General features: G+C 46.5%; 1 protein-coding gene across 2 annotated transcripts in view; it reads left to right on the top strand.

Moving 5' to 3' along the window:
* ssbp4 (single stranded DNA binding protein 4) overlaps positions 1-13281 on the top strand; it is a 61438-nt gene that overhangs the window by 11020 nt on the left and 37137 nt on the right. For both annotated transcript variants that reach the window (XM_031575385.2, XM_031575386.2), the window contains exons 3-4: positions 3496-3557; positions 8454-8538. In XM_031575385.2, the coding sequence (XP_031431245.1) occupies positions 3496-3557; positions 8454-8538 (147 nt within the window). The remainder of the gene's footprint in view (positions 1-3495; positions 3558-8453; positions 8539-13281) is intronic.

Raw genomic sequence — 13281 nt, 5'->3', positions numbered from 1 at the left:
CTGTTTGGGAAAGTTTTCTGACAGACAATCTGATGTGACAGTCCTAAATTCATTCTGAGCACCTGTTCAGCTTAAAGTGACTAGACTGGGAGATTGTTGTATTGCTGTATTGTTTGCATGGAAGGTCAGGAATCAGGACTGAACTCGATACTGGTCATGAATATGATGCTGTTGCCATTGTCTTTCTTCTACATGAGGGTAATGATTTTTGGTAATACTTTCTTTGGATAGTCCACCTGCAGAGACTTTACAGATAGTTTGTTGAAATTCAAGTTCAGGCTTTTCTAATTGGTCACTGAACATCACCTTAACCAAACTCAACCCCTAACCCTAACCATAAATTGTGCTTCACAGAGTTTCAACAGATAGTTTGTTTAGAATCTGAGCGTCTGTAGAGAGTCTGTAGGGTAACATCCAAATAAAGCGTGACCTGATCTTTTTTGTAAATGTTGTCCTATACACAGCAATGCTGTCACTTTTCAAATAAGCCTAATGGAATCATTTGGAGAGAAAGAAAATGAAAGTGTATGAGCAAGAAGCAGTGAAGGATAGAAAATGTTGCGATCCTTCATTCTCCCTAGTGCTGTATGATTTTCTTGTATGTATGTGTGTGCGCGTGCGTGCGTGCCTAGATAGGTGTTAAGTTCTGGGTCAGAGGAAACGCCAGCCACTTCACTCACATACAGCCTCCAGCACTCAGACACACGCTCTCCACTTCCTTTGGGTTTTATCTAGTTCAGTCGTGCCAGGTATTTTTTTTCTCCTCATGAACCATTTTGTCAGGGATTCTTTTAATAGTTTGAGGGGTACTAATTCTATCAGCGAGCTCACCCTCTGCCCTCCCATGGTGTTAACCAGGATCCTGCCAACTGGATGTAATTAGAACATAATTAGCCACCCCCTAACCACTACCGCCCCCATCCCACAAAAAAAGACAATATTTCCCCACTATATGCCATGTGTATGTTGGAAGTAAGAAAGTAGCAGCAGGCCCAATGCTGTTAATTTAGCCATTAACACCTTTTCAGAAGCCACACTCAAGGTGATGACTGTTTACCTGCCTCCAGTATTAGTGTTATGTGCTTTGATTCAATTAGGCCCGTCTCGTTAAGCTCTAGATGACACTCACTCGCTCTCTCTCTCAAGCGCACACACTCCCACACAAACACACACAAACAAACACCATCCCTCCCGTGTTGGCACAAAGTTATTTAAGGTGTTAGATCCCTGCAGGTAAACTACAGGAAAACACACCTGGGCTGACTCTCTTAATGAGTCTCATGTCACGGGGGGCCTGATAAGCCTGCTTGTCAATTAACCCCCGAAGTCCCTCTGTTCCAAGCACACACACACACACACACACACACACACACACACACACACACCCCACCACCACCACCATCCTCTTATACATCCAGATACACATCTCTTTATAGAGACACACTCCCTCTCTCATTCCCTCTGTTTCGGGACATGCAACCTCCGCTTCCTATTCTTACATGACACCAAATCCTCCGATCTTTTTTTCTGTGCGGAGTCCCAGTCGCTCTGAGTTTGTTCTTTTGGGGATGCATTCCACCCTCACCACTCTCAGCAGATTAAGCCCCAGATCCTGACCCCTGATACTGGGGACATTGTCCCTCTCTTGTCAGTCAGTGTTTGAGTCACAATCTCTCTCTTTCTCTTACTTACTTGATCTCTTTCTCTCTCATCTCGCATCCGCTCATCCTCCTCGTCAGGATGGACTCTCTCTGCTCCCTTAATAATAATCCACCTCCTCTGCATTATCTGCACTCCTCCATCAAACCCATATTAGAGCGCACTCCCTCTCACCCCTCATTTTGGGTACATATCTTCTCTCACTGTTTGATTTGCTCTCTCTTCACCCGTCATCAGGACACACACTCCCTCCCTATTTCTCCTCATCTGCACTCTCCAGAAAACCAGAGAATTGTATTCAAAGGCACTTCCTCGTTTACAGCCTTCTTAGTTCGGAATCCAGAAGATGAAGAAATCAAATTGTGGTGACCTCCACGCCACATTTTAATGCAGGGTCATTGCTGATTATAGATGCCCAGAAATGGCATAGGCTGCCCTCCTGCAGTGATTACAATGTTGGTCTTCAGAGCTATAGGCATCAGGTCCCCAAGCTGAGAAAGAGAGCTGGTTTCTGGTGACTTCTCTGCTTATTCCACTGTTTGTCTATGTAAGATCCTCTCCCTCTGTCTGCTCTCTACGGTCATGGTCACTCTCCCACGAGACCTTGTGTTGGTTGGCCGGCCCAGACAGGCCTGTTCGTGTTGGGTTCCGTCTGCTGTGAACATCATTTCTCAAATATTTGTTGGGCTTGAGATAGGATTTCATTTCATTTTCAGGGTTCTCATAGGCACAGCTTTCTAGCCACAAACCACGTTTCCGCTAGCCCATCCCCAATTTTAGTTTTCACTTACATTTATTTCCTTAAAATCTTTAAACCAGGGTCATACATGCCTTTGGCACCCTAATTCTGATCTTTTGATAGTGCATGGCATCTTCACAAAACATACAGCATGTGCAACACTGTAAAGGTTAAGATTTAGAACTTCGGGTTCTACACTTTAAACTTTATTCAAAGACCGCAATTCAGAGATTTTTTTTTGATTTGGCCGATTCTGTCCCAATCATCACCTTGCATTGTATTGTATTGTACTGAATGGATTGCGTGAAGAGCTGTTGTTAAGGTTCTTGGGGGGTTATTCAGTCTCTGGAAGATCAGATTTGGGACTGATTTGATCCGAGTTAGGACAAATTCTATCGGTACGGAATTGGGGTTGGATACCAAAATCAGTGTTCTGGGACGTGTTTGTCAGGGTCTTCTCAGGTGCTAACTCTCACATCTATTCTTCCATACACTTTCCTACTCATTGTATCTACCTCTGGGATTTTGTAGCTTTATCTTTTTCTCACACATTCTTTATCAGGAGGTGTGTTCTCTTCCATCACTTCATCTTTTTGAATGTGATTGCTCAACCTCCTGTCATTTAGAATATCATACTTAGCTGTTTATAGGGGAACTCCCCACCGTGTACCCTGAATGCAGTGTGTATCACGGAGGAGTGTCCATGAATGCTGATGTTGATCTCAATGTTGTGTGTACATTTTTGTGTGTGGAGGGTTTCCCCATCAGTGTTATTCCTGAAGGGAGATTTATTTTAAATTGGCAACACCATTTCAAAAGAACACGTCCTTCCATACCATAATGCCACTTGCACTACATGTAGCAGGTAAATAAGCGTGCTTCCCTTAGAATAAATCACTGCCTGCCAGAAAATCTGCTGATTCCACAACTTGTCCTCTAATCTTAGTCGCTGTCATGGCTGTATGTGTGCCTTTCCATGAAACATGCTGTATATTTAGCTGCAGTGCCTCTTAAAGAGTGCTCAATTTACACTGTCTGACCTCTCTTTCTCTCTGTCTCCATCACTCTGTCTATCTGTCTATCCTTTACTCACTCAGATACGATGGGAGAAGAATATCACACTAGGGGAACCTCCTGGATTCCTGCACTCCTGGTGGTGGTAAGGATTCGGTCACCATTTATAATGTTTATCAATATTGCAGAATATGTCTTTGGTCAGCATTACAACCTAATGGATATCCTCAACATAAAGAAAAAGGACTATCAATTAAAAAGTACGAAGACCGCAATGTCCCCAGACTAAATCAGTTTCATCCTTGCACATGATGGGATGGATTTAGCCGTGTCTCCACACACCTACCCAAGTCTGTTTCCTTCTCTCGTGTCTTTCAAGTCAACAGGGAAAGTCTAAATGCTCGCCTTAAAATATCCAAGTCTATATCTGGAAGGCATCAGATACAGCTGTTCTGTCAGAAAGTAGATCCTTTTTCATTTTTCACGTGCAGTACCTCAAAGGGACGATCGTCATCAAGTCCTAATCCAGCTTCTCAGAATTACAACTCTTCCTGCATCCATCTTCTCCCTTTCCAGTTCTGTGGGCACTTGTCACAGATAGCTTGGAATCATGAGGGCTTGTGCATCAGTGTTGTGTGGGGACATCAGCAGAACTAGTGGTGAAGCAGACCATGATGTCTGCATCTTTCACACCTGAGGGGTTTTGATTGATAGGCTTTTCTCATGCTTACTTTAGCTGATGCTCACCAAACACTGAGTTCATTATTTCCATGTTAATCAATTAATTAGTCAATTGCAAGGTTGTTGTCGAGGTAATTCATCAATTGTGTGCTAAGCTGGATAGTTAGCATGCTTGAAAGGAGTGGTGGGGAGCAACATTCTTTGTGCGATATTGATCCATTTGTCACACATAAATTGATGAGAGATCCACTGTGTGATTCAAGAGGCTTTGTTGAAGTTGTTGAAGACTCAGACACAGCCCACCATATCATAAGCATATCATGGTTAGAATGGTTAACATTCTTTAAACATTCCAGTCAGTGAGATGTTCTACAGGGGTATTCAGGAACTCTGTGACGGTGGTGAGTGTGACAGAAGCTGGTGAGCTAGAGGTGAAGGCAGGGTTGGGTTGAGGTGAGGGGGACGTGACCCAGGAGAGGGGCCGTGGCCAGATCGCCAGCACGTGGAAACAGAGGCTCACCCAACCACCCACCCACCCGCCCCTCCCCAGCCAAAGGCCCCCTCCTCCCCCAAAACAAAAGCTCCAGATGGTAGGGGAAAGCCCCCACCCCCGCACACACGCCACTCCTCCCGCCACCTTTGTCTGGGGCCTGTCCTTTGTTTGCGGAAGAGACCCCAAACGGATTAACCCGTTGCATTCCTCCCCCCTCCCCTTTGTGTTAAACAACCCCCCCCCCCCCCCGCACACACACATACACACACACACACACGCGCGCGCGCGCACACACACACGCACACACTCATATACTCCTCCTCCCGCCTTCTCTCACTTTTCCTCCCCTCTCCTGTCTCGAATCGTTTCCTGTTAGGAGGAGCTGTGTGTGTGTGTGTGTGTGCTTGTGTGTGTGCATGGCTGTAAAGGGGGGTCAAGTGTGTGTGTGTGTGTGTGTGTGTGTGTGTGTGTGTGTGTGTGTGTGTGTGTGTGTGTGTGTGTGTGTGTGTGTGTGTGTGTGTGTGTGTGTGTGTGTGTGTGTGTGTGTGTGCGCGCGCGCTTATTCTGTGTGTTTGTGTGTGTGTGTGAGTGGTCAGAGGGGGCGGTCAGTGATCCGCATCTGCTCGGAGGGATATGAGAGCAAGCGAGAGCGAGAGAGCGAGAAAGAGGGAGCATGTGAGCTAGAGAGAGAGCGAGAGAGATAAAGGGACTGTTGAGAGAGGGTGCAGGTGCTGATTGTTGATTGTATCATTCACCCCTTTAATTCCTCTTGCCGATCGATTGTCTCACCAGACTGGGGCCTGGACAGGCGTGTCTGCATTTCCTCTGGTCCTCATCTGAGCTTGCACATCCACACAGACGGTCAGCTCCGGTGTGCGCGTGGGGATGGCCCTCTGGAAATTGCTTCCAGCTGAAATTCCTTTTTCGTGAGGGGCTAAGAAAACACTGAAGCAAAAGAGACACAGCCACCACCAACCCGCCCCCAAAATAAAAAACTCTATCCTTTATTTGTTCTTGAGGTAAAACACAGGAAGTGTGCAGGTCCGACTGAAATCTGATCCGGCCTGGGAGTGCCCTCTGACGCAGGCACCTGTGAAACGGCCCCCAAAGATAGGAAGACTTTAAACACACACACACACACTCATATATATACATACCTGCACACACGCACACATTCACTCACACACACACTATCTCCTGGGTCTGATCTTACAGAATGAACGCACGCGCATTCATTTCCTTTATTTCCCTCTTTTTGCTTCTTTGTGTTTTGCCGGAGTTTATTAATGTGGTCCGAGGGGAGCGTAGCTGCTGAGGAATGGCGTGGTGGCTGATTTAGTTCATTACTGCTGGCGGCTGCGTTTTAAGTGCAGTTTTTCCCTGTGTCGTACACCATGGCAGAGTTGTCAAGAGAGTAGAAGATTTCAGTTGGGCATTTAAGATGCAGGGAGCCTTTGTTTCTCTGCCTTTATGCTCTGATTGGATCGTTTTGTCTTATTAAGAGCTCTGGAAAGCTAATGAGCAGACACACACACACACACACACACACACACTCTCTCTTTCTCTTTCATTCTCTCTCTCACTTTCTCTATCTCTATAGCTATTTATGTTTCTTCAGGATTAATGGAACAGGTTGTTCACATTGAGCACCGTAAGGTGCATCGTTAGGTTTGTTTTTGCACTAGACCACAAATAATTTGAATTGATGGTGATCTTCATGCATGTGTGATTTGCTCATTTATTGGACTGTGTCTGAGAATATTATGGCGTGTTGTTCTTGGCTGTGTTGTTGGTTTGCGTGTTGATCATCCATATGTGTTTTGTAGACTCTTGATAAGGCAGGAGAGATAATGGTTGTTGCCTAGTGGCTTTAGTGCTCATTGAGCGTCAGACACAAACCTGTTGTTGGGAACCCAGACTACAAAGTCTCCACTGTCTCACAGCACATACAAAATCCAGGCTAATAGCATTTTGCTGAAAGATGTTTAAGACTAGAACTTCTAAGGTAACTTCACCCTCTCTTTTCATGAAATCCAGCAATGTACTGTACATATTTTAAAAGCCTAAGAGGCTGTTTGAGCATATTGTGCTGTGGTTTAATGTGCTGTACGTGTTTCATTTAACAACATCACGTAAACACCAGCATCCTACCGCTTTCTAACAGCAACACCACACTAAGCTTGTCCCTGGCCCCATGCTATTTTGAGAAGGTTTTAGTGTTGAAGCCAGTCGATAGAATGTGTTGGGCTGAACCCAATCAATGGTATCAGTAGCTGTAGCTCCGCTGTCACAAACAAAGCTCTTATTCACCCACTTTGACCTAACTGCCAGTAGTAGGTTACATGGGACAGACTCGTTATAATCAAACCAAAACCAAACCAAAAATCTTGATACATGGCAGTGCGACCTGCAAGACGATGGCTTTCTGTTACTTTCACTGAGGGAAGGTCTACTTAGCACTGAAGAGAATGTCAAGCCCAGCACCTTCACTGGATTTTCTCCTTCAGCCCTTCCCACCAGTCAGGCTTTTTCTTTCTTTTTCTGTCAGTCTGTCCCCTGTACACCTTCTCTGTCTGTCTCGGTCTCTTAATCACTTCTCTCCCTCCCTGTGTTTGTAATGTGGAAGACAAGGGCACCATTGAGAGAAGAACATAGAAATACACAGTCTTTGATTGCAACATTCTTTCTACCTCTGTTTATAACACCCTTATATGGCCTCAATAATGTACAGGACACTACTAGAGATAGTATATCTGAACTTCTTCCTAGTCTTCCCCCATTGGAAAAGGAGCCACTTCCACTTCCCTCTCAGCGAGTCAATGAGGTCCTCACCAGTTCAGTCCAATCTTGTTTCCAGATGTGGAGTTTCCTCAGATCAGTCGGAGGATGTGCAGAAAGACGGAAGGAGACTAAGTGAGGGAATTGGTCTACGGCCCTTGCTCCCTGACCTTGGGGCCTCCTTAGCAGTCAGGAGCCCAGATAGAGAGGCCACGAGGCTGGTCAGAGAGAAGAATTAAGTCTGGAGTAGTACTGACTAGAGGTGAAATGGGATTTGTGCCGTCACTTTGGTCTGGTCAGTCCATAATGCCTTATCATGCGTTTTGAGCGTGCAAAGCGAAGTGTTTTGAAAGACTTTCCTCCTTCACTGCAGGAAACTTGTTTTCCTCGTCCCTTCCTCCGCAAACGAATTGCAATTGATTGGCCATGTATTTACCTGTCAGTTTGCCACCAGCTTACATCAGCTCACTGTTTTGCCCTTTCTGCAGTCTGTCATATCAAACCTAAGGCTTTACAAGCACTTCACAAACTCTCATTTTGTCACATCAGCGAGAAAAAGAATGCGCAGTGTGAAAAAGTACCACACATAGGAAGTGAGGAAAAATGCCCCCTTTTTTTTCCAGCAACTCGCCCTCTTTTGCAGATTTTATGAGCTCTTCAGTAAATCAATATCTAAAGAGCAGCACCATTAATGCAGACCTGTTAAACAGGTACTTAATTTCAATGAAGTAATTAAGAGAGCGTTTGGAGTGAAACCTACTGGCCTGCAGTCCTTTTACACACTGTATTTCCTTAATTAACAAATATCACGCTTAATTGATCGCTAACCTGCAGGTCTTGCCAAACAGGATGAGCGGTACCTGAGGATGACTGATGGTGTGGCCCAGCTGAAGTCCAGGGCCATTGCTCAACTGCTTGGTCCTCTCCTGGTTCTGCTCTAGTTATGGCCATATTGCTCTGTGTTCTAGGTGGCAACATAAGCTGTTCAAAATGTTTACCATGTACATGCAACCTGGCTTTGTTGTTTTGCTGCATTTTGAGATGTCTCTCCTTTTTCTCATTTTGCCTTTCATCCATTTCCTGTTGCAGTGTGTTCTGGGATTTGTACTGTGCCGCTCCGGACCGGCGAGAGACGTGTGAACATTCCAGCGAGGCCAAGGCTTTCCACGACTACGTGAGTTCCCTTTTTAAACCTGTCTCCACTCAAGGGCTTCTGGAGCTTGCCTGGGGGTGGGGGGGGGGCACACTGGCACAGTTTGGGGTCTATCTGATGTCAAATTGGGAGTACAGCCTGGACACTTCTGTATCATAGCAAAAGACTGGAAGTCAACAGTTTTGGGGATAGCATTTTGCCAGTTAAAAAGTGTGAGTGGACTTGGATTTCAGCTCTCTGATTGCTCCGTGTACGTCATGAGGTGTCAGCAGATTATTAGATTATTGTTGCCGCCTTCTGGTTTGGGTGGCTTGTATCCTTACCTTGAATGCTGAGAGTGGTATCCTGTGGACCCAAGGAGTATGTGGCCTCTGTTGGTCTGTGTGTGTTCTTGAGGTGTTTGCCAAAGGCCATTGCCAAACAGAAGTTCCACTGTGCCACTGCGTCCCACTTCCTCACAGTAACCTTTGACCCCGAAGGGTTTACCTAAAAAAGCCTGGCAGAGGTGAAAGGTTGGAGTTCAGTTCATCGGTCAGTTCATGGCTTCAATAAAGCAGCTGTCTGAGCCAGTGCTGGGACCGGCCCGTTGTAGGGTGGCCTTAGGGTTAGCGCCCTGACCTTTGACCCCATGTGGCCCCTGCAGAGCCCAGTGACCTCACTCATCGATAGGGAAAGGTGGCATCCTAGTCACGTTGGCGCTCTCACAGCAGATCACTCTACTCCATGCCTTGTTGATGCAGCTTTTGCAAACCATCACTGCTGACCCCTATTCCCACACCACCACCACCACCACCATCCTCCATCATATTAGACCCAGCTAAACAGAGGCTTGAGCTGCCCGCCGCATCTTCCTCTCTGCATTCTTGGTGTGTGTAAGACGCCACGCTCCATTCTGTGTTCAGCTGGCCGCTCACTGGAGTGTGTTTTATGATCTCAAACAAAGAACTCCAGCTATCCACTCCGCTGTGTTTTTACGTTCCCCACTAGTGGCGTTAAAATACTTGAGGTGTATGCGTGGAGGGCTTTCTGGAGTCCCAGACAATACAGTGTTCTGCCTCTGCTGGCTGACTGGCTCTAGGAGGCTTGGATGAGAACGTTGGTGAGAATTTTAGTGGAACAGGGTTCTGTTGCTCCTGTACTGTTCTTGTGTGACGGCTTTGCCATTGGGGTGTGTTTAAGGCCCCTCTCCAGCTGACAGAAGTTTTCAATCTCACATTCATCTATTGTGTCTATGCGTGTTATGCCTCCATAAGATTAATTACATGGCTAATTAAATGCTGTGGTTAATTAAATCTGACGTGTGTTCAATTAATCTATGCTGCTAATCTCTTCATGCATCTCTTCTGAGAGGTGGAGGGAGTGTCTAGTGTGAACTACCGCCTTCTCCCAACTCACTGACCACACACACACGCACTCATAGATGGGTGAGTGTCCAACCATCACCATCAATGTTATCTCTGTCTCTGTTATTGTTTCACTGTTTCTTAAGTACCGTAAAAAATTGTGTTTTATGTGGGAATTTTGGTTTTTGCATATGGCTGTTTCTATGTTGGTGTGGTATTGCGTACACTTATAATGTTTATGTGTATGAGATTGTATGTCTGCGTGTGCGTGTGTGTGTGTCTGGACGTGTGTCTGGACTCCCAGACGGGGTCAGTGGGCGCCATACCTCTGGCCTCAGATGTCCAGGCCTCAGGAGTTCAGCTCTCAGGATTAATGACTGGTTTCCCCTGGCCTTTCACCTCTGTGGATGGTATTGTGGGGTCAAGAGTCAAAGTTCATACAGCCACTGCAGGTCTGGGAGAGGGGGGTGGAGACTCTGTTCTTAGGTCCCGCTTAGGAAGGGAGAATTCAAATCACTGTAACAGTCAGTGTAGCAGCTGTGTGTTAGGTGGATTGTTTGTAAAAAAAAAAAAAAATACTATTAGCCTTGGCCGTAGTGTATTAACCTGCAACAGTGTGTGTGTGTGTGTGTGTGTGTGTACTTAAGGATATAACAAAATCATGTGTTTGTGTGTACGCATGAGTTTGTGCTTGTGAGTCAGTAAATGTGTGTGTGTGTGTGTGTGGCTGGTGAGAGGGGCAATGGGAAGAAAGGGCTAATGTTGTGTGAATACTCTTATCGGACGTGGTGGTGGCGGTGGTGAGGAGAGAGGAGGAGGCGCAACTCCCGCGGGGCTGAGCCAGAGCCGTCTCTGTCTGATTAACTCCGGCCCCTCCGCTCCCCCCGGACCAGCCGTCCCATCAGGCCTCTGTCTCTGCCCGCGCGCTGATAACGCCACAGCCCCAGTCCCCCGAGCCTCACACATCACGCCAGCAGAAAAAACACTCACAAGCAGCAGGCCCACAGGAGACCGAGGCCCACTACATGACCCTCTTCCTGGCTAACTCTCCACTTCTCTCTCAGTCAGTCTTTCACTCTCTCTCCCTTGCTTTTTCACTCTCACTCACTCTTTCTCACTCTCTCTTATTCTCTCTCTCTCTTTCTCCCTCTCCCTCTCCCTCCCTCATGTTGGGGCTGCTCTGTGGCCACACACTTGAGTTGTTGTGATTGGAGCTGTCCAGCATCTGATGGCATCTGTGTCTCAGTGTGGGGTTTGTGTTTACGGTGGTTTGTTAAAAGACCATGGCAGGGATAGTAGGCGCAGTAGTGGAATCTGACTCTCACTGCCTGTCTCGCTCTCTCTCTCACACACAGACACACAGACACACACACACACCACTAAACCGGCTTTTATCGGTCTTTATTCTAGGGAATGAGGAGAAGAGTGGGAGAATGAGCTGTCTGCATAATGGAAAGTCTCACTGACTTGACTGACTGAGTAGCAGAGGCGAGAGAGAGAGATGCCAGTCACTGATGCTCTTGAGCATGCTAGCAGTGATTTTTATTTTTTTCATTCTTTCTGGTTTCTGTTTCATTTGATATGCATAGAAAACATCAGCATCTGCCAATCACCAGCAACCAAATCACGCTCCAGTTCTGTCTCCTCATTAATACATCATAAATATTCAGTGCTTATCCATCACACCGTGACCTCTTCGCAAACTGCTGCCATGGCGATGACCTCTCACCCACAAGAGCAGGGAGCACGGGCTGGCCAGAGCAGTTCAGTGTGTCTGTCTGAGATATGGTGTTGGATAAAAGGGTGGTTGAGGGGGAGAGTGGTTGGTTACGAGCACTGTTGGGCTGTCAGCTCATTGGTGTTTTCGCAATTGGTGTTTGGGTTGTTGATGTTCTGTCTGTGCATGCCTTACGACAGATGATCCGGTCAATATTGCAGACACTGGGACTGTAAACTTCTTAAGGAAGATGTGTTTTTTTGTTTGTGTAGGGTTTTTTTTTTTCCTCTTTTGTTTTTAACCCTCCGTTGACTCATGTTTCTGTCTGCACTACCCTGGATCATTTTTGGCTTTTTATCAAAGCTTGCCACGCTGTATAAATATAATGCGCTGTACACCCTGATGGATCACTGAACAGGCAGTTAACAGTTACAGTACCACAAATGCATTGACAATCACTGTTTTTTTTTAAGCTATGACCTGAACCATAGTGCCGGTAGCCATTTTTAATGATGACGATGACTCACAAGATCTGGCCTGTCTCCTTCGCCTCAGTGCATCCATCAGATAGGAGAGTGTGGTACAGAAAGACTGGTGTAGACCCAGTGTCATGTATGTGTGCTATAATGAACTGAAGCAGATGGCGTGTCTCCACACAGCAGTCTATGCCACTCTGTGTTCAGTACTGCAGGTCCTTCATGGTAATCTCCACAGTGTAAGCAGGCACTAGCTGTCATCGCACAAGCCAGCGACTGTGCATGTCGTCGGGAATGCTGATGTGACCGATGACAGAGGGACTTCCTGCTTTCGAGAGAGTGTTATGTCAGTGGGACGCACGATGGCGAGGCATATTGCTGAGACACGTAACAGGCACAGGGGTGGGGAGTCGTCCAGGACAGAAACAGGTGGTTTGGGGGCTGGTAGAGACGCTGAATCCTTTTGTGTGCGTGGCTGGGTAAGGTTTGTCTGTGATCCCTCCAGGTGGTGTAGTTTGATGAGAGGGGAACATGAATGGGAATACATTATGTAAGGATCTATTGTCTGTTCTCTACCACCTTTTTATTGCTTTCGCTCTCTCCCTCTGTCTTTATCTTCTCTCTCTGTTTCTCTTTTTTTGTCTGTGCCTCTCTCTTTCTTTCTCTCTCTCTCTCCCTCTCTTTTTCTTTTTCTGTCTGTGCTTCTCTCCCTCTTCTCTCTTTCTCTCAAGTTCAGTAGTTCACCTGCCACTGTTCTCCTCCTTGCAATCAGACTGACTCGCTTTCTCTTTCTTTCTTATGCCCACAAACACACACACAAACACACACACACCCACACACACACACACACACACACACTCTTTCTTTCCAATGCGTACAAACACACACATACATATACACATTTCTGTCTTCATTTCTCCTACCCTGTCTTTGTCCCCTCCCACCCACTCCTCCTCCTTTCCTCCACTCTCTCTCTCTCTCTCTCTCTCTCTCTCTCTCTCTCTCCCAGTGGAGTCAGTGCTCTGGCACGGTGCCAGCGATGCCCGCTCCCTCCTGGAAGCAGGGAAACGGGGGCGGAATGACGACATGCTGGAGCGATTTAAAAAAAGACTGATAATAATAATCATGATGAATAAATGAAGGGAACAGAGTGAGGAGAGAGAGAGGGAGAGAGGGAGCACAATAAGAACACAGTCAGTGTAGTCAGATCTTGTTGGTTAGTCTTGCA

This window comes from Clupea harengus, chromosome 10 (genome assembly GCF_900700415.2).
Source record: "Clupea harengus chromosome 10, Ch_v2.0.2, whole genome shotgun sequence".
NCBI lineage: Eukaryota > Metazoa > Chordata > Actinopteri > Clupeiformes > Clupeidae > Clupea > Clupea harengus.
Note: the sequence above shows the minus strand (reverse complement) of the source record. Positions and strands in the feature narration are given on the sequence as shown.